The sequence below is a fragment of the Aspergillus brasiliensis genome, assembly GCF_001889945.1.
Source record: "Aspergillus brasiliensis CBS 101740 unplaced genomic scaffold ASPBRscaffold_19, whole genome shotgun sequence".
Classification (NCBI taxonomy): Eukaryota; Fungi; Ascomycota; class Eurotiomycetes; order Eurotiales; family Aspergillaceae; genus Aspergillus; species Aspergillus brasiliensis.
Window position 1 is genome coordinate 241,142 of NW_027137460.1, and position 20,133 is coordinate 261,274.

Consider the following 20,133-nt stretch of genomic DNA (forward strand, 5'->3'; position numbering starts at 1 on the left):
TTCCGAACCAAGGAAGGAAGCGGGTACATTGTACCAGCAAATGCTCCAAGCTTGCCGCAATCGCCTCTGCCACAGCGACCAAGGAGACAATGGAAGCTTCCATATGAACTACTGTTGGTATTTTGACTCATCATTGAGCCTTGGGAGTCACTGTGGATGGTCCCGACTTTGCCGCATAAAGAGTAAATGAGCCATAGTCTGGATATACTCAAGCAAAGACGTTCCACAATGATCTGGAATCCCTCCAATCTGTGGTTGGTGTATCCGGTTAACGCCCGCCCACTTGGCACAGGAGACGTGAGGATTCTGCGCCACAGATGTAGAGCTACTACAAGCTGCGTGGGATGCTGGAAGAGAGATTTGGTGTAGCTATAGGATCAGAAGTTGCGACAGGAGAACTGCGAAATCACAGGATCCTCCCGGCTGAACCATATTGAGAGCCAAACGGCGATCATGCGCACTTGTGTGTACGAATCATAATGTACGACCGAGTTGGCACACCCAACCAGCCTGTAATCGTAGTTAGACGCGCCGGAGGAATACTGCACAGGCCCTTGACAATCTGTACCACTGCAGCAGGTACTTGATCAGTTGGCACAGGCTTGAATGTCAGGCGCCAACCGCTAAGGAAAAAAGAGCCACGATCGAAGCACTGGCTACGGACTGTATGGCCGCTAGCTGCGCAACTCCTCTTCGCACCTTGCCAGCATTGTGTATCCAACGCAAGATTTCCTATGAAGAAAATTATACTATCGATTACCCTTTCCCGGTGGTACGTATGTATCTTGTGGCACTGCATTTCTACGCCATCAGGTGGCCAAAAGATAGGGATCTCCTTTCTCAGCCTCGTAATCGAGTCGGAGGGAGACTTTCTGGGCCGCGGGTTCCAATTTGTCGAATCCGCCTTAGGCCGCAAGTAAGGGTACCGGCTTTCATGATGCGCCGCAATCTCTCTCTTGTACCACATCTGCGGCGTTATGCAGCCTGATTATAGGTCCTCTCCATGTGGCACAAGCGGCGCTGCCTCAGAAACCGGGTCCTCAGATACGATTGATTCCCACAGTGGGTGAACTCGACCCACGATTCGCTTGTAGAGAGTTTGCGGGAAGGGAAAATAATAGGCGCCCCTCTCTCGACCACACACTCGGAACGCCTATCTCTCCCTTCCCTCTGCGACCACCGGAGACACCGAGCCGGACTAGATTGCGACATTCAGTGCAGCGCAAGCCTGTACCACTGGATCAGAGACAGTAGCCACTTTAAGGCTGTGTGCGGTGCTTCCGCCAATTCCCTTACTGTGGCTAACTTCCATGTCACCGCAAGACTGGCTAGCATTCGTAAATTGTGGTGTGCATCAATGCTCGGATTCCCTCTCGATAACGTAACAATGGGGTCTCTGACTCTGTGAGCTCCGGTATCTTCCATAGTGCATGCCTTGGACCCCGTAAACTGGGTCCTTGTTTGATGAGCTTGAAACTTCTGCACTCACCGGGCTAAGTAGGTCCCATGTATCCACGAAGAATTACTCATTGGTTTGCACACCATAACTATTATTGTATGCTTATCTCAACAAGGTGGAGTAGAACCCTGGCGGCGCCAAAGAGGAGCTCGAGGGTCGCAGCCAAAGGGAATGGTTGCTCGGCCACTCAGTTAGCGCTGAACGTGAGATTGCTGTTTCGCAACCGTCATATAAACGAATAGCGCCAGGAGGAAATATGAGCTCTTCAGTAAAGGAGTGCTATGTGGCTGTAAGTCCTGCGTAATTGAGAGTCTTTGGTGTTTTGACCGAAAGTGAGTGCGGTTGTCTTGTGGGGAGCTGGACCCGTGACCACTGACAGCCAGAGCCTCCTTCCCAACGCCGACTTTTATGTCTTTTTTTCCCTTTTACTCCCTCCAGAAATCCCAATACATAGAAATCATAAACTGTTAATCTCTCTCTTGATTCTACATAGCTTACGCAACAATTAACCCGCAAGAGCCTCCATCTTCAGAGCCTGAACAGGCCCATACTAGTGAAGAGGTAGAGAACGATTGAGGAAAAAGGAGAAAGTACGGAGAAGTGAAATTTAAGACTAGATATTAAGAGCGTCTACCGTTGTCTACTAGAGTCAAGATAGGGAATTCGTCACGACGTCAAATGCCTGTCGGGCCGAAAGTAGTTAATGGCGTTCCTTCAAGGGCGGCTTATTTCGGTGTTCATCCTCGCTGCATTCCTCTTTTTCGCATTCTCCAATGCTTTCCGGAGCCTCTCTTGATGCTCTGAGCCTTCCTCGGGTCTCCGCGGTGCGACGTCAGCCGTGGGATGTTGGGATACTGGTGCAAGCGTATCGGCTGGCATCTGTGGTAAAGGACCCGGCTGATCAACGATAGGAGGCTTGCCTATAGACTCCAGAAGGCCATTTATGCTAGTAATTATCTCTGCAGGACCAGACCTGATGCTTTCAAGCTTGGACTTGAGATCAGCTTGAATCTTCTCGTCTTCCTTCCTTTTCTCATCATCGAGCCGGCGGAAAACATCGGCATCGGCGTCTGAGTAACGCGCTTCAGCCACAGAAACGCTGTAATCAGCATCGTTGAGTATCGAATCAGCCATATTGAAATTATGCAGGATGGATTCGGAGTCTCTACGCAAAGACTCGATCAAGTTATACGCTGATTTCAGAAGCTGTTCCACCACGGACTCTGGCAGCCCAGACGAGCGGATGGCCGCAGTATCGACTTTGGCCACCTTCGCAGCAACATCATCAAGGAGACTCTGGTTTTCACCCAACCCGTGCATGATGGCATCATCGAACGAGTCCATCAGTCGGTTAGCTCTATCATCTCGCTCTCTAGCCGCTTCAAAAATGTTCCGTTTCTCCATACGGTCGAAATCTTGGTCCACGCCTTTCAGGGCTACGGAGTCGCCCATGAAAACAAGAGGCCGCCTCTCAGCCTTCTTCCGCCGGCGCTCCCGATCTAAAGCAATTTCGAGACGTTTCTGGTAGCGTAACTCGAGTTTGCGATAGATCTCATTCACTGTTCTCATTGTATGCGACAGATTGTACCTGTCAGTGCCCGCAGACTTGGTCCGTCCATTTTCATGGTCAAGTTGAGCAAGCGCAGCTTCGTAGAGCGCCTGAAGAGCAGCTATTTCTGCTTTCAAGCGTTGATCCAAAGGTTCGAAAACATCGGCGACAAACTTGTCCAACTCCTGTCTTTCTTCTTCTAGCTGGGCGCGAGCCTCTTTCTGACGGAACTCCTCCTCCAGCACGTTGATGTCGGCATAACCAATTTCCTTCCCATTAAAGAGCGCATCAATGCGCTTCTCCGACACCTCCTGGCGTTGAATCCGCTCCTTATCCAATTGCTCTCTGCGCGATTTGCTTGAAGCTTCCCAAGAGTTTACTGCCTCCCTGATGTAGGAGAAATCACCGGAGTAAGTCTCCAGATCCTTCCTTGTCGTCATGTTCCATGAGCTTTCTGATTGTTTAGACAAGGGCGATGAAGCCATAGACCGCAAATTGTCAAGTGGACCAGCTGGTTTCCCATGTCTGAGAGACACCGGCAGTGGTGGCGGAGAGGACGTTTTCCGGGGTGCTCTCTTTCGATAGGCAACGCTCTTCTCCCTTATCAGCCCAATGAACGTTTCATCAAGTTCATTCTGACGTGAGGGAACTGCGGAATCCGGTCTTTCGTCAGGAGGAGGCGCTGGGGCGTTTGACATTACCCGCCCACTCTCAGCTGACGCCTGCCGCAGAGCGGAATAGGCTTGATATGCCGGCCGATCAAACACGAGCACATCAGAGCCTCGCTGCGGACCTTCAGTATAACGAAACGGTGTATAAATCGGCTGTGGAGGATTAGTGGTCAGAGGGGGTAAGGCCTGTTCATGTCGGGCATCACCGAGCATGGAGGGTGGCACTGATGTCGCCCGCGACGATGGAGCATGAGCGGTGTAATCAGCGTTGTAATTATTGCTCGCTGCTAGCGAGGCAGACCTCTGTAACTTCGTTGCACTGGGTGTCTGTATCTTGGGAAGAATGGGACGCCCTCCAGGACTGTAGCTGCCGTCTTCCGAATCGCCATTGTCACTAGTCGAGACCACATGATCGCCTTCGGTTTCAACTGGTATCAGACCGGATTCCGCGCCAACATGAGACTCTTTGGCCGATGCGCGTAGAGCTGGCGTTGGTTGTCGCGGACTCTCTTTGAGATTGTCACCCACAGGCGTCGATTCAGGCTCGATATTGAATAGGATCTCTCGTAGTTTGGTCTCCTTCGCCATGAAAGCTGTGAATATACGAAAACGTTCCGTATCAGAGTCAGCCACGGCCTCTTTTCGTAGCATTGCCACGTAACGTTCCAACGAGGACTTGGACCAAGGATCAAGATCGTCATACGGATCGAGTGGTACAAAGGCAGGGAGAATTGTTCGCTTGTCCGTAGTTGGCCCATTGGTGACGCTGCTTGACTCCACCGAGCTTGACCCAGACGGAACTTGCTTTCGAGGAATCATCGAGTCCTGTCTTGGCGTTGGTGTCCTAATCGGGCTCTGCTTACGCGATGGAGGCAGAATGCCTGCCCTGACCCCAGACGTTGAGCTCTGGGGATTCTGCTCAGCTGGTGATTGCGAGGAGATAGGTCGATTCCAGGCTTCAATTATGCCGTCAATGCTTTCGGGGACTTCAGAAGTGGAGATGTCACTATGGACAGATCCGGTAGCATCCATCCTGACTGGTTGGGGTGGATCACCCCTTACCACGGTCTGACTAGCCAAAGGGCCTTCAGTTTGATTCATCATTTGTGATGCATTAGTTGAAGGCGTCGTAGGGCTCACGGATTCAGCCTTTCTCACAGGCTCTTCAATATTTGTAGGACGACTTTGAGACACCTGTGACTGTGGCTTAGAAGAGGACCCATCCTGGGGCCGGAAACCAAACGCGCCCAAGTCATCGATACTGCCTGGAGTGGGAGATAGGTGCTCCCAGTCAGAAGGACCGCCAGAGGCTAGGACAGTAGCACTAGTCGGGGCGGTGATGGGGCTGGTCTTGGGAGGCACCGGTGGAGGAACGACGGGCGGTGCTCCATGTGCTGTACTAAGAGTCGCAGTCACGGGAGCCGGTGGAGGCCCGGGTAGTGGCTGACTCTCATAAGGCAAAGGAGTGCCCGGCTTGGGACTCGGAGCTTGGCAAATGGCCGGGTTAGGTGCATTATAGCCCGTGGGTTGTGCATTGCTTGGCAAGGTCGCTGGCTGCTGCACCGAGAGATCTTGATACTGACCCTGGGAAACACCGGAGTAGGGAGGAGGAGGAACCGGAGGTGGTTGCTGCCATGGGTTGCTCTGATGGGCACTTGAGCTCTGGTGATCAGTGGAAATAGCCGGAGGTGGAGGAGGAGGCTGTAACGGTGAAGCGCTGACAGCTTGCTGGGGAGCATATGGAGGATTTGACGGCCACTGCTGGTAGGAGCTATCTGGGGCAGCTGGTAAAGGTCTGTTTGGGTCTTGCGGGCTCACAACCGGAGACTGCGCCTGTGGTGATTGCGCCGTGCTTGAGGGCCGTGGCTAATTGGTTTATACTCGTCAGAAAATTGCGAGCCCATAAGGGTTTAAATTCGATAAGCGTTCAACAACACTCACGGGTAGTGGTGGGGCCGACTGCGCATGAAGTTGGTGCCTGTTGTACTTGACTCCCCATGAAGTCGTGTCGGCGCCCGCAACGGCAGAAACGGGGGATATGCTTGTACCCGAATAACTATGGACCGTTGAAGGAGGATTGGAAATCTGACCGTAGACGGTGGGGTTGTAAGGGGATGATGAAGTCGGACGCGGAGGAGGCGGCGGAGGGGGCGGGGAAGAAGCTCGCCATGATGGTTGCGGAGGATGGCGAGATGATGTTGCTGCTGGTTGCTGGGCGTTGGATGAAGGCAGACGCCATTCGGGCTGTGGAGGACCCGATCTTTGGTGACCGGATTGCGACCCATACATCTTCCGGTGCTTTGATGCTGGTCGCAAAACAAAGGGGAAACAAAAAATAAAGGGAAGTAAAGAGAACGCCTTCTGCAAGGCTGTCTGCTGGTTGAAACCTTTTTAGAAGAGAAAAAGATGAAGATGAAGAGGAGGAGGAGGGATGATGACCTCAAGCAACAAGGCAGGCCACGAGGCAGATCGGCTGACCGGAAAGGAGGTCACTGACAGTATGACAGTAACTAACTAGTTCAATTATTCCTACTGTCTGCCTAATCTCCTTCCTTCTTTCCTTCCCTCTTCCCAAGCATGCAAGCAGCAAACAGAAAAGAAAGTATATTCTAATGAGGGTCAGGGGCAGCAGAGCTTCACGCTTGCTGTTGCCGAGTCGCTAAATTGATTTTCATCCAATAGATATGCATGTCATCATCTGCCACGATCCATTCAATATCCACCCCATTTTTGGTTTTCCCGCTCTAAGTTCTTCCCCACCACCTTGAGAGAGCCATGATTTCAGTGTCCACCAACACCTCTCGCAACTCAACTAGTATCCTAGTTTCTTAATTATAATCAAGTGCCGGTCAGTATTCGTTCAAGGTTTCTCGAAGAACAGTCACCATGGCCTATCAATTCAAGTCAGTGCACTGATGACCTGTTCATCGATACTAATAATACTTACTAACTAAACATGAACTAGTAGTTATATACATCGGATCAACGAAGTCCCCTATAGTATACTCTCTTATAGACCTATCGTCTATGGTATCCAAGAAGCCCTGTACCATCTACTACTATCCAGACCTTAAAGGAATGCCGACAACGAGCACCATATGCTACTGCGCATTCTGACTTTGGCGGTCTTCCTTTCCCCGCCGCGCACAAGGACGACTGGGTACAAAGAGTTCGTAACCATAATTCGGCACAACCTTCTCTTTGTGGGAATCTTTCAACATGATATCTCATCTGCTATTTATAACTTCATAAAGAAGGTCTCTCTTGGGGACTGTTTCAAGACAATCCCGCGTTATAAATTCTGACTGCTTCTTCCTTCACAGTGGTTGTTCCCCGAGTATCATTTCATGTCCAAGGCAGCGGCCACGATTGAAAGCAGCACATACTAGTAGCGATATTTTTGGCTACTCAGCAGTTCTTGTATTACTACATTGTTGAAGTGCCTCGTCGAGAGTTCAATCCAGCCTGTTACGATCCACTTCTCGAAGGCTAGGCTAGGTGTTTCGGCTGTCAGGATCATGTCCAAACGTCCACACAATGACAATGACCCGGGCGATAACTCTAGCGATAACTCTACCGGTAACTCTAGCGGCAACTTTAGCGATAACTCTAGCGATGACCATGACTATACCTATGACCCATTCAAATTTCCCCCAAGGCCTGATCTCTTTGATCAAACAAAGTGGGCACCGCATGTGAGCATAGAAGATGCAAGGATCGCGCGTCGTTTCTGGTCACTTCCGGACACTGTACTTGGAGACAGCCTGGGAGAGCAGCCCCGTCATACCCAATCCGGGCACCGTGCGGAGGAGGAACCCGCACAACATGCGCTCGCTAAAAATGTTTATGACCACTTGATGCACGATCATAAATTCCTGACACCGGTCAATCCCACGGATTGGCAAACGGGATGGAACAATACCGGGCTGAACAATGCGGTCTGGTCATTCAGCGACATCTTCGAAGGGCAGGGCTTTGATCTTGGGGACGTCACGGAAGATCTAAACGAGGTAGACGGGCAGCTTCTCAGGGACATGAAGGCCCTCCAGTTAAGGTCCGCCCTCGAGAAGCGGAACCTCTCAACTGAAGGCACGGTTCCCGTTTTACGCCGGCGACTCCAGGACTATAAACGCAAAATGTATCATCAATACCGCGTCTTGCCTCGAAGTAATCTGTCACATTGGGGCATCCAAAGAGATGACGCGCGAAAGTACACTATCGAGATTACCGACGAGGACGATGGTGGCATAGGAGCACTGGATATGTACACTTGTGCTATTCTTGCCAGCCCATATAACCCAGCCTATTGGCTGAGCCGGGCTTACTGCCATTACCAACAGGCGTTCTTTGACCTTGCTATCGGGGATACTTATCGAGCAGAATATCTCTGTGACGTGCTTTATGATACATACCAGCGGACTCTTCAACCCGGACTCTATACGCGGATATGCCACGCTCTGGAGCAGCATATCATGGTCCAACCCAGGGATCCTATTACGGGTGACTTATCTGCGGAAGCTACGTTGCTTCGAGATTTCAATGGGGTGAATTTTTTCATACCCACTCTTCGGAGTGCCACCCAGAACGTTCTCAATCTTAGTCTTATGGCGCTCCAGTGTTGGGACGACTATAAAACAAAGAATAGTCTTTATGAAGCAAGGAAGTTAAGCCTGGACGCGGAGTTGATGCCATTTCAAGAGCGTGCGAAAGTCATGGAATTCATTGCTAAAGAGTCCAAGACGGCCAAGGAGAATACGGATTACTATTTTTACGAAAAACGAGCTGGGAACGTCCCAGGAGGCAGGATATATCCACATGACGCAGACGACATAGATCGTTCTGCGGACGAATTTACGGACAAAGCGACAGATGTCTTTGTCACCCAGAACGAAAGCCTCCCTTGGAAGAAGTGCAAGATTGCTGTCAGCAACAATTCAAGCCACACGCAGCTGAAAGTGATTGCAACAAAGGATATTGCGGAGAAGGAGATCATCTTTGTCGAAAACCCCCCCATCAGAGGCCACCTCGAGCAGCCAACGCTGCCCATCCCTGGTCCACCATTAAGGTGTGACAATTGCCAGAGAATCCTGCCCGCTGGGCATTTGGAGAAGTACGCTCGTGAGTTCCAAGAAGGGAATCTCCGCGAAGCATGCGAGTGTATCACACAGCCAGTCCCCATCGCATTTTGCCCTGCGCTAAACGAGGATGATCCAACTTGCGCCGAGAATGCTCGAGCACGGTATCACTTCCATGTCTGTGGTGAAGACTGGGCATGGCTACACGATGTCATGCGGCCCATAAGGATGACGGACGCCACCCAGGCTAAGGAGGGTAAGGATGGCCCTCCATATTACGACTGCTCGTGGGAAGCACAGACGACTTTACTAAGTCTCCTCCTGCGTGAAATATTTGATATCACCCTCCACCGACGGGAAAACCGCGACCCCAACCTCATGGCACATGAAATAGACGAACTTCTCGCTCTGGAGAACCCCGGAAATTGGACCAACCGAAAGTTCCTCTTTAGCTTGACCGCCAACATCCACGTTCCCTTCAATATCCTCTTGCAACTCGGCGTCGATATCTTCCGCGAACTTAGCTTCGACACCTGGGTCATCCAGCTCATTATGAAGAAGCTCACCGTTAACGTCATTCCCTGGGGGCCAATGCGTCTCACAAACACGATGATAATCGATCAGAAACCTTTTCCACAATGGGAAATAAACGTGAGAGATCCAGGGAATCGACTGTACTTCGATCCCACTTTCCCCATACTATATTTATATCCTGGGTTCAGTCTCTTCAACCATGCTTGTCGTAACTTCAACGCCACTTGGGCCTACCACGAGGAGAACCCTAATCTGATCATTCTGTGGGCATATAAAGACATCAAGAAAGGTGATGAGATTCGCATCCCGTACTTCCATCCTCTCGATGAGAGAGTCTCGACTACTACTCTAGAGCGTGCTCTCGGGGGACCTTGCAACTGTGGTGGGACTCATCTTGATGCACAATATAGGCCACCACCACCACCACCATCGCCACCATTACCATCACCATCGCCGCCGCCGCCGCCGTCGCCGTCACCACCAAAAAAAAAGCAAGCGAAAGGGAAGCAAGCGAAAGGATCATGACAGAGATCGCAGATAGAAGCGTGGTGATCCAGTCTGTTTTGTGTTCTATATACATAGAAATGTATACACCTCATGTCATAGCTGATAATGTTTACTGGTCTGTGGGCCAACTCCACCAGTACTCTTCGAATTGGTTCGTTTACTTGTCATGTGGTTGTATGTGCTTTGATCACTGTCTTTCCGCATTGAGTAGTGACATTTTCCGTTTCCATCATTGATGTCTTTTCGCCTCTTGTTCGTGTTTTATACGCACATACGATGCACACTTCTGTGAAAGGCCTTATCTATATAGATTAAAAAGCGGAGAAAGAACGGGTATACCACTTCTGCTAAAAACCCGGAGGGAAGTAAAGGGATAGCACATATTTTCGAGATTTCATTATATGCATACAGACAGAACAGAACTGAAACAGAATTAGAGAGACGAATACAATGCGCAAGAAGCCCAAAATTGATAAATATAAGATAAAATACAATACATTGAGATGTCTCAGATCCAAATCCATCCAATGGCACAGCAGGACGGAGATCAAACGGGGGAGAAAGGAAAATGGGGGAGGAAGAGAGAAGACAACACAGTAAACGCAACATGGCAAGCCAGTATAAATCTTTACATACACATACAGAGTTCTAATGCACGCCATGGGAGTGTGAAGGGGGAGGGGAGGGGGAGAAGAGAACAGACAGACCCATTCATGCAATGACTCTCAGCCGTCTACCGAGCTTCTCCAGCTCACCGATGACACCACCACCTGCCAGACTCCACTTCTCGCCGACCCAGGCATCGGTGATGTTCTCACGGAGGAGACCGCTGCGGGCAAAGTATTCCATGAAGCCCTGGGCTTCGTCCCGGGTGAGACCGCCGATAGTCTGGAGCTCGAGAGAGCCGTCCTTGGGGACGGGGGACTTAGTAGAAGCGGAGTCGTTGAAGACGGCGAGGACGCGCTTGTCTGCGTTGAGGTACGGGTCGGGCTGAGGGAATTCCGGAGAGGAAGGCTTCACGCCGGCCTGGCGGGCGGCGAGCTGCTGGAGGGCGATTTCAAAGCCATAGATGGTGGGGCTATTGGAGCCGGAGGTGGCGTAGAGAACGATGCCGCCGTTGGGGAGGGAAGGCTTTCCGGCCTCGCTGCTGGGCTTCAGGAGGGAGAGGAAGTGCTGAACGAAGACGAGGTCGTGGGCGTGGATGGGCTTGCAGTCGATGTTGTTGTACTTGGTCTCCTTCATCCAGTGGGCCATGTTGTCCAGGGTGACGAGCATGGGGGGACGGGGCTTGAAGCCCTTCTCGAAGCCGGCGGCCGGGGCCGTAGCAGTGAGTTCGGTCCACAGGGCTTGGAAGACGTTCCAAGCAACCGCGGGGTCCTGAATACCGGGCTTGGCGAGAGCCTCGAGGGTCATGCCGGGCTTGACGGCCGTCTTCAGGGCGGGATGGGGCTGGGAGACGGTCAACTTCGACAGAACCTTCTGGTTTGCGGTGACGGTGCGAGACAGGAGAGCGGCGGTGGCATCGTTCTGGACATAGACGTTCGGGTTCTCATCGGAGAGGGGTGCGTAGGAGGTATTGGCAATGACGAGATCCTGGGCTGATGATGTTGTTAGTATTCATTGCGCAGTAGCATTAGTATTAGTGCACTCATGACGGATCTCACCTTCAGGAACCGTAATAACAACCCAATCCTTGGTGAACGCCATAGACATGGCCTGCAGCATGTGGACGGACTTTCCGGAGCCCTTCACACCGGTGATGACCTTCCTGACGACTCTTCCCTTGTTTTCACCCTCCTCAGCAGAGATACCGTCAATGAGCCTTCCAAGCTCGAGCGTCTCACGCCTCACCACTGTTCCCGGCCGACGGAATATAGACCAGCCCTGCTTAGGCTTGAAGGCCTGAACAGCCCGCAATTGATCGAGCATAGGTACCGGAAGACCCAGGATGGAGCCACGAAGGCGCGCATCCACCATGTTTTCCGCAGAGAGGTCCTGCAGGCCTTCGACTTCAAGAGCGTTAGGGTTGCTGAGGACGATGCGTTTGCGGAGCGCTCTGCGTTCTCCGACAGCCGGAGGACGCGTCCTCTCAACGGGCTTCTTCTTCTTCATTTTGGCGGATTTGGCTTGACGGTACTTGGCCACCGGCAAATCGCCCTTCTTCTTAGCTCCCGCGAGGAGCGGCGTTGACGAGTGGAATGCTGCTACTCGCTGTGCTGTTAATGTCGGCGGAAGGATAGCTCGGGGAGCGGTAGGAAGCCGCGTAAGGCAGCTCCAGCAGAAGGAGGAAACCATCGCGCTGCGAAACACACTGGCGCTGTGGCCAGCGTTCTAATCGGTCAATTGGGATGGATTGCGGCGGGGATGGGGGGTGGGAGCGGAGGATTGCGCGGAGGAGGAGTCGCCCAAAGACATGGAATGGATTGAAATTCGGAGCACATTTTGGAGCCTCGACTCAGATTCCTCCTCCCTTGCCCCTTTGGGTCTAGTGCCAGTGCCGCTGGAACAGAAGGCGGTGTGGTTTACCTAAAAGCAGCATGGCGATTTTATCTCCCGAACTTTTTTTTTCCTCTTTACCCGATCGGTCAAAGCACTTATTTCCTTTGCGCCCAGTTCTCCATTCTTCTTCGTCGGAGTCCCTGTGTGATACTCTCAACCTCAATTTACAGAGTATCTTGTTCGCCAGTTGCGCGACAGAGATTGAAAATGGCGTCCACCGACACCAAGTCTAAGCCGGAGAGACTGTAAGTCGACTTCACCCCCCATTTGCGTGGGGAAAGATTATCCTCTATCTATACAAACTCCGTTGAACATGCAACAAACATTCATACTAATCGTTCAATGATGAAACCATTAGCCCTGTGACTGTCTCCAAGCCCACCCCATACACATTCGACCTCGGTCATCTGCTTGCGAACGACCCCAACCCTCTCGAGATCAACCGTTCCGAACCCTTGGACGCCAGTCTCAAGGCTACAGCCCGGGATGGCACCCAGTCTCTTCTCAACCAGCTCCTGACCACCTGCCCCATCACTTCCTCCCAACAGGGTGTCCTCCTGACTCTCCCGCCCCCCTCCACCGTCCTCCCGCGCTTCAAGCCTCTCCCCACCCCCAAGCCCCCGACCAAGTGGGAGCTGTTCGCCCGCAAGAAGGGTATTGGCAAATACAGCAGCAAGCCTGGCGCCGCATTGGCCGACAAGGAGCGTCGCAAGAAGCTGGTCTACGATGAGGAGAAGGGCGAGTGGGTTCCTCGCTGGGGTTACAAGGGCAAGAACAAGTCCGATGATGAATGGCTTGTTGAGGTGAACGAGAAGGATTGGAAGAAGGAAGAAGAGGCGGCCGCTAAGGGAAGCTCGATCCGTGGACTATCTCGCGCCGAACGCAAAGACAGGATACGTCGTAATGAGAGGAAAATGAGAGCGAATGAGCGCAAGAGCAGGAAGTCGGGTGGTGGATAAATAAAAAAGGAACCGAAGATGTGTATTATGTGCTGTGTGTGTTGTTGTTGTTGTTGTTGTGTCTGATAACGATTTTTGACAAGAGTCGAGGCCGTATAACCGAGATTTTGCGGATCTTGCCCTTGGTTTTAATTTTTCGTTCTTTCACTGGGGCTCAAATGTTACGGCGTTCGGTTTGGAGTCGCTGGGCTTGGATGTCTGTCAATATTGCCTTTGGTTTGGGACTTGTTTGTCTCGCCGGGCTCGAAAAGCAATATCACATTTTACTATCCCCTTTTATATATAAGTTTGTCTCATTTTTCAATCCTTTACGGGGTTCGCACCATAACTGGGGCTATTACTTGACCTCATATGTACTTAGTACTTGACCACTGGTAGATACGCATCTTTATGCTTCGAATACGGAAAGACCATCCACCCTTCCAGAAATCTCCCACCCTTTTTCTTTATCCTCTTTTTTTTCTTTTGTATTGATGCATCGCCTGTCATTGGTCTATCTTACAGCTATGTACCGATATACGCCGAAGGATTGAGAAATAGTACAAAGCAAGGACCACAAAAAAAAAAAAAAGGATCATGAGTCGCCAAATTCGGGGGGAAACGCACCGTAACATAGCTCAAGTGGGGAATCAATAGATGAATAAGCCTGTAAGAAATGAGACAAGGAAATACACGCATATGATGATTCCAGAAAGAACCAAAAAACGGGGGGCTCTAAAGGAAATATGTCGCCAAGGGTGCCATAAGGTGGAAGTGGGGTTGAGCAAATACTGAAGAGAAGACGAAGAGAAAGATTTGTACAACAAAGTCAAAGCATCATGTAGGCCAGAACTGAACCGACTCCAAGGCGCCAGGCATGCAGTCTGATGATGGCCCAATATAGCTGGAAAATCGTCGCGGAACTATAACTGGTGAAGGCATAAAGAGGAAAATGTTGGGAATTCACGCATGCACCAACATCTAGAGCAAAATATTGGGAAAAGGTGTGTGAGCCGGATCACAATCGAAAGGTATAATTTCAGTCATTATGCACGACCTGCGGATCCAGTCCCAGGCCTTACACATGGTGAAGCAGGATTTCGGGCATGTAGGCCAGCCTAGTCTGACAAGGAAATAGATGATGGTGAATAACAGCGTACGGGAATATCGCTGGTGAAAATTCTATGGTGGTTGTTGTTCAGATCCGGATTGGGGAGAGCGGTGGGCCGAGTTCGGGAAGCTGTGATATGCTCCTCGTATGCGAGGTCTCAATGTTCTTTGGTTTCTGTTTGCGGTTCTTTGGTATTTCGGGACGCGGTGGCTCTTCTTCTTGTCCAGCTTGGCTGCTGCCGGAAGACACGGCTCTTTCGTCGCTCTGTGGAGCTTGATGTTGCTGAGGTTGGTGAGGTTGCAGAGATTGCAGTGTTTGCTGAGGCTGTTGAACTTGTTGAGAATCGTGGATTGCCTCGTCCTTCTCCTGGGCCGCCTTTTCCTTTTCATCCATTTCCTTCTCGATTTGGAGGTATTCTTTTTCCGTCCAGCAGCCTTGCCAGCAATTCTTCCAGTCGCAGACAAGGAAGTGGAAGCAGAATGCATCGATTTTCATGCAAGGCTGAAAGCATATGCAAAGGTTACGATAGTCCATCTTGTTCTGGTCGACATAGGAGTGCAGGAGGTTCAGGTGACAAGTGATGGCAAACAGAAGGTAATAGTTATACGGCGGCAATTTCGAAAGTTCGTCTTTCAGCATTTGTGGCGCGGTCGTAGCACCCTCGCATTTCTCAGCGATCATGGCCTGCGTCTCCTTGGGGAAGAGCTCATCTGGTAATTCACGAAGCCAAGCCTTGAACATCGAGCCAATAGTGTTGATATCATAAAGGTCTGGCACATCGAAAAGATTGATGTCAAGTTCTGAATGAAAACGTCAGACTCGATGAGAGTGAACCAGGGTTTGCAAAAGAAAGGTACCTGTATCGAAACGTCTTTGCCAATGCTTCACCTCTTTCCCACTCCCCGGGACTCGGTAGAGTCCCTCTTCTTCACATCCCTTGAAATTGAGATAACTGGTATGTTGTTAGCAAATCCATGCTCAGACATACGGTTTCGTGATATTTCTTACTCAACGCAGCGATACGGTAGAGCAGGCATCCAGAACTCGGTTTTGTCTCTACAATCCTCAAGCCGCTTTGCGATTCGAGTCCGTCTTGCTTGTTGTATGAGTGGCAGATTGATGACCGAGCAGACATAATTGTCGTCGTTCACAAGCTCCCGCTCATTCGTACTCCCGCTTCTGGTAATCTTGCCGAAGAAACCCTTCCCAGCCTTGCCGATACGATCAGCGGCACCACTGGACGATTGTTTGAGGTTATTGAATAGCGCAGCAGATGCGCCTGACACCTGGCTCAATGAAGCGGATGGAACCATCGACCCCCCATAATATTTATCTTTACGCATGTGGTGGCCGTTCTGATAATCTGCGGGACGGTCGGCGGTATAACTGCGAGCCGTAGGATTCCCAGCCGTCTTGATCCCGCGCTCATGACGTGAAGCGGACTTCGGGGGCTCTTGTACCTCCCTCCGGGTGCTTTCTTCGAGCCTCATCAAGCTAGTAGACGGGCGTCGGTTTGCTATCCTGTTCATAGAGGAGTCGTCCAGCCTGATCGAGCGGGAGCGAGAGAGGAGGTTCGCGAAGCGTGGCTTATTCTTCTTGGCTAGGTTGAAGGCCTCCGATTCGGTGCCCACCTTCTTCACCTCTGCTGGTTGGGGGCACTTCTCCTCCGCACGGTCACCACCTATGAATGGGCTTGTCAGTGCACGAAACAGATCTATGGCTGGTCATATTCACTTACGATTCTCTTCTTGAGCTGCCCGCTCAATAGCACCGGGCAGATCAGGGGTTGATTCGTAGAGTTTTGTTGAGATTTGAGTTTTGCGGTCCCTGGAACTACCGCGGCTCTTGGGCTTTTCGCCCGAATTCCCTGAGCTATCCGACCGTTGAGCCCGATGTGATGACTTTGGTGCTTTGAGGTTCGCAAAGAAAGAGCGTGACTGATCACGCGTGTGCTTAGGGGTGTCTTTCGGAGAAGGAGGATACTGGGGTATAGCGGTGATACCCGGAGTAGCTGGTTCCGCAGGGGCAATACCCGGAGAGGCTGCTGGAAACGTAGGGCTACTCGACTTGCTATTCGAGTCTTGTGTGACGGGTCTGATAGTGGCCCCTTTGAAAAAGGGCGAGCTCGATGATGACTTGGGGGAACGGGGTGTCAGGGGACTTGGCCCCTCGGAGCTTTGGGCACCGGGCGTCAGTGGAGACGAGATCTTCGCATCCGCCTGCAGAGTGGAAGTGCTTAGATCTAAATTCGGAACAGTGGACTGTCTCGATGGCATTTTAAGTGTCAATCGCGGGTCAGCAGGTGACCCTGAATAGATGAACCGGAGCGCGGCCTGGGCTGAGGAAAAATAATGGTACGTCAAGGATCGGCTGCGACACCAAGTGGACGATGGAAAGGAATCTAGAGGCGAAAACAGGTTAGCATCCATAAGGTCTCATAATTGTGCTAAATTTGGATATGATCCGGCTCCCGGCAAAGCTCCTGATTCTAGAACTTACTCCTTTTCAAATAGAGGGCCGAAGAATCGGTCTCGGGGAGCATAAATATCCTAGCGCTCCTTTGGCAAAAGAAATGCGAATGCCCGATATTTGGGATTGGTGTATGAATATTGAAAAGGAAATGATTGGAACCGGACCAGCCTTGGCCAATATTTCCGGATAGGTTGGACTCGCTGAGCTTTAAGGGGGCTTTTGCTTTGCGGCAAGTGGTTATATTTCGGGGCGATAGTTCTAATATGAGGGCGCATAGTGGTCAGCAGGATAGGAAATCAAGACGCGTTCTTGAGAGGACCATGACAGGGGAGACAGTGCACTGGTACAGGATCGTGGAGTAGGGATCTTTTGGATAGCGCTACACCCCAAAGAGCATTGAAACACCATTCCTCTATAAAGAGCCAGCAGTCTCAGGGCAAATGAGTTGTTCCTGAAGGGAAGAGATAGGGAACATTCGATTGAGGATTCGACCCAAATAAGAAAAAAAAAAAAGGTCACCACACACATACCAGATTGCGCCGCCCCTCATGTTAGATGGAGACTCCCCCTCCGGTTGTTACTTATCCCTCCCACGACAATTTCGACCGAACAGCGATGCGAACTGTTGCTCCTGGGGACTGAATGTGGTGACAGAGGCAGAAAACAGACGCTCGCCTAAGATTCTCGATTTGTGTGTCTGAGCGGTGTTGAAGAGGGCGGTCGGCGTACCAAGGGGACGAGTACGTAGGTGTCGGCGATTTTGCTGGCTAATCCAAAAGCGATGATGAAGATGCCAAAAAAGAATAAAAATAAAGGACCAGGAACCGGGAAGGAGAAGAACAAAGAAATGGCGTCCGCTTGACGGTTTTCCCGAAGAAGTGGTAGAAGCGATCAAAGAAACGCAAGAGCGCGAGTCCGCACGGTGTTGGAAGTGTTCAGACTTGAATGTCGCAGCGACGACACATTCCTGGACGGTGTTATGCAAGCGCGGCTGTGTGTCAGGCTAAGAAGCCTCCGTTTTTTTTAAGGGGGGAATCGGTAGTGGAGATAGCGTTGCAAGGCTCCGGAATAGTTACTGGGTGGCTTCAGAGTGCTTATGGGATTATGGAAAGCCTATCGTTTTAGTGCACAGACAAACCAGATAAGTTAGATGGATGGCATGCCCTTGGATTCGGGGAAAGGAATAAAATAATAGTAAGGCGAAAAAAGGATAGTGGATAACGTCTGTAATTAAAACAGGTAAGGACGGTTTAGCATGGTACTTTTCTTCCTGAAGAAAGAATGCTGAAGATGCTCTCTTACTGATAGATAGTTTCAGACTGCAAGCGACAGCCAGATATTGGCAGGCAATAGATAAAAAAAAAAGATAGTCTAAAGAAAATATGAAGTGAAGGATTTATGCGACACCCTAAACCAAATTTGAGGAATAGAGGTTAAAAAGGGAAAGGAACTCGTGGCTGGTACCAGGAGGATGACGTTGGTCCAACCCACGTATTGATGGGTTAATATCTGCAATAGTCTTCGAAATACCCAAGTACCTTACAGCTGGGGGAGAGGGGGGGCGAAATGGAATGGTTAAACTTCCCATGGGGAGAAAATCGAGAGGCTGTCCGAGAGGAAACTCAAATCCAACATTATAATGAACTCTGAACTATCTTGCTACATTTACTCCGTACATCGATTTCCATTACTAGCAAGAGAAAGACAAAAAGAGGTAAGCGAAGGAGAGAGGGGAACTCTGTGGAAGAGTCAGTAATTTCGTTGTGTAGGTAGACTATACAAAGTAGTGATCTTTCGTGCCTGTCGGTTGCCCCTGAGCACGCTACTGCGCAGTAGACTAGTAACCCTTGTGATGATGGCAACCCCGGGCTGCAATGGCCACCTCCTGCGTGGACGGTGTACAGGCCACTGGGATATACACCGAAAGATCGGGAGGACCCATCCAAACACTTGAAGCGGTGACAATGACTGGCCAAAAAAGATCGGGTCTGGCAGTTGGTGCCTTGGGCGGGATGATGCATGCCCGGTCTAAGAGACAGCCATTGCGACCGTGGATTGGTTGACCAAGGACCGCTGGACGGGGCTTCAGTCGCAGGGCCAAATCAGATGCACCCGGAAGACACGAGTACCTGACGCGGAGGCCCATCATAGCATTGAGTGGCACCTTATCTGGCTGCTTAGTATGCAGTAGTCCAAGAGTCTTATGGCACTAAAGTAATGTGTCGGCTCCGCAGACGGGCCCCCATTGTTGAGTAGGTTATTCCCGAAAATTTTCATGATGCGAAAAATTTTTGTCGTTTGTTCATGTTCACAAAATCAATCAATGTCTGGCCGGGTTAAATGATGACAATGTCTGAATATTGAACTTCCCAGCAAGTGGTCTGATTATTGAAGCTGTATGGGTGTTCAACCATGGTACAGTCAAGACAAATTTGATACAGTCAGTGGGGATGATAGGAAAGAAGGAAATAATGCGCCCTCGGTGCCTGGATAGTCTAACTCGTACCTAGGTACTACTGACTTGCTAGGCACCGTTGAACGAATAAATGATGTTTATCAGTTGTCTTATTGCCCCGCTTTACCAATGACATTTATAGCACCATATGTCTACACTTTCTGGTTGTGCCTCTTGGGTACGGTACACTCCGGATGGCTAAATATAGACAATGAGAAAGTAAAAAAAAAAAAAGGAAAAGAAAAAAGAGGAAAGAAAGAAAGAAAGAAAAGGCAAGAGAGCACTGGAGCAGGCCCACGACCCTAGAACCTGTCATTTGGAGGATGCTCTGCCTCTGTAAGCAATGCTGAACCGAAAATAAACATACTTTGGCGCTTCCATGTGTGAAGTATAAGTATATTCCGGTGATTCCACGGGGCATTATACGCTGCCACAGAGAGCACGCGGCCTTCAACCTCTGGTGGTCTAGCGCTTTGTTGCAGTGGTGGAGATGTCAACTCAACGCTGCCGGCTAGCAAAGGTAGTGTGCTTCCATACAGTCTCAGTAGTTAGTAATTAGTACATCAAAACAACCTACTACTGCTTTAGACACCAATGGAACCTATCATCAACGTTGAGTGAGGGTCATGTAGCTCACTGCACTTATGCGGAAACGTTATGAACGTTGCCCGGTTAGCGAATTTTGCCTGGAGCCTAGAGGGTACCTACTAGATAGATACATAGTACAGTAGTAACTAGTATCTAGACTAGTCGAAGGCATAGTTACACGTGGGACAGTGGAAGACTCACTCATATGACTACTAACTACGCCATACCGAGTCAATAGCCCGGCACTACGTAATTGTGCCTAGCTAGTACTGTCG

At 50.5% G+C, this 20,133-nt stretch overlaps 8 protein-coding genes across 8 annotated transcripts; 2 read left to right on the top strand and 6 right to left on the bottom strand.

Moving 5' to 3' along the window:
• Positions 1–410: 410 nt before the first annotated feature.
• Positions 411–1,310, bottom strand: ASPBRDRAFT_364443 (uncharacterized protein). Its single transcript, XM_067623503.1, has 2 exons — positions 1,297–1,310; positions 411–1,228 (listed from the first exon to the last, which is right to left on the bottom strand). The coding sequence occupies exon 2, from the start codon at positions 965–967 to the stop codon at positions 452–454; it is 516 nt and encodes a 171-aa protein (XP_067473973.1). The 5' UTR covers positions 968–1,228; positions 1,297–1,310; the 3' UTR covers positions 411–451.
• Positions 1,311–2,042: 732 nt separating this feature from the next.
• On the bottom strand, positions 2,043–6,250 carry ASPBRDRAFT_48673 (uncharacterized protein). The gene is made up of 2 exons (XM_067626138.1): positions 5,621–6,250; positions 2,043–5,545 (listed from the first exon to the last, which is right to left on the bottom strand). The coding sequence occupies exons 1-2, from the start codon at positions 5,966–5,968 to the stop codon at positions 2,174–2,176; spliced, it is 3,720 nt and encodes a 1,239-aa protein (XP_067473974.1). The 5' UTR covers positions 5,969–6,250; the 3' UTR covers positions 2,043–2,173.
• A 947-nt stretch (positions 6,251–7,197) lies between these two features.
• Positions 7,198–9,813, top strand: ASPBRDRAFT_59521 (uncharacterized protein; the record flags this gene model as incomplete). The annotated part of the gene is made up of 1 exon (XM_067628070.1): positions 7,198–9,813. The coding sequence occupies one exon, from the start codon at positions 7,198–7,200 to the stop codon at positions 9,811–9,813; it is 2,616 nt and encodes an 871-aa protein (XP_067473975.1).
• A 693-nt stretch (positions 9,814–10,506) lies between these two features.
• ASPBRDRAFT_137282 (mitochondrial 37S ribosomal protein mS29) lies at positions 10,507–12,090 on the bottom strand (the record flags this gene model as incomplete). The annotated part of the gene is made up of 2 exons (XM_067618876.1): positions 10,507–11,393; positions 11,460–12,090. The coding sequence occupies 2 exons, from the start codon at positions 12,088–12,090 to the stop codon at positions 10,507–10,509; spliced, it is 1,518 nt and encodes a 505-aa protein (XP_067473976.1).
• A 298-nt stretch (positions 12,091–12,388) lies between these two features.
• On the top strand, positions 12,389–13,676 carry ASPBRDRAFT_79020 (ribosome biogenesis protein RRS1). Its single transcript, XM_067629436.1, has 2 exons — positions 12,389–12,539; positions 12,653–13,676. Exons 1-2 carry the CDS (start codon positions 12,502–12,504, stop codon positions 13,251–13,253), a joined length of 639 nt encoding a protein of 212 aa, XP_067473977.1. The 5' UTR covers positions 12,389–12,501; the 3' UTR covers positions 13,254–13,676.
• Positions 13,677–14,430: 754 nt separating this feature from the next.
• On the bottom strand, positions 14,431–16,619 carry ASPBRDRAFT_34850 (putative Rho GTPase activator (Bem2); the record flags this gene model as incomplete). The annotated part of the gene is made up of 4 exons (XM_067623279.1): positions 14,431–15,143; positions 15,201–15,295; positions 15,352–16,024; positions 16,082–16,619. 4 exons carry the CDS (start codon positions 16,617–16,619, stop codon positions 14,431–14,433), a joined length of 2,019 nt encoding a protein of 672 aa, XP_067473978.1.
• A 381-nt stretch (positions 16,620–17,000) lies between these two features.
• ASPBRDRAFT_48678 (uncharacterized protein) lies at positions 17,001–17,355 on the bottom strand. Its single transcript, XM_067626139.1, has one exon. The coding sequence runs from the start codon at positions 17,341–17,343 to the stop codon at positions 17,074–17,076; it is 270 nt and encodes an 89-aa protein (XP_067473979.1). The 5' UTR covers positions 17,344–17,355; the 3' UTR covers positions 17,001–17,073.
• A 1,297-nt stretch (positions 17,356–18,652) lies between these two features.
• ASPBRDRAFT_79022 (uncharacterized protein) lies at positions 18,653–19,355 on the bottom strand (the record flags this gene model as incomplete). The annotated part of the gene is made up of 2 exons (XM_067629437.1): positions 19,182–19,355; positions 18,653–18,988 (listed from the first exon to the last, which is right to left on the bottom strand). The coding sequence occupies exons 1-2, from the start codon at positions 19,227–19,229 to the stop codon at positions 18,653–18,655; spliced, it is 384 nt and encodes a 127-aa protein (XP_067473980.1). The 5' UTR covers positions 19,230–19,355.
• Positions 19,356–20,133: the final 778 nt, after the last annotated feature.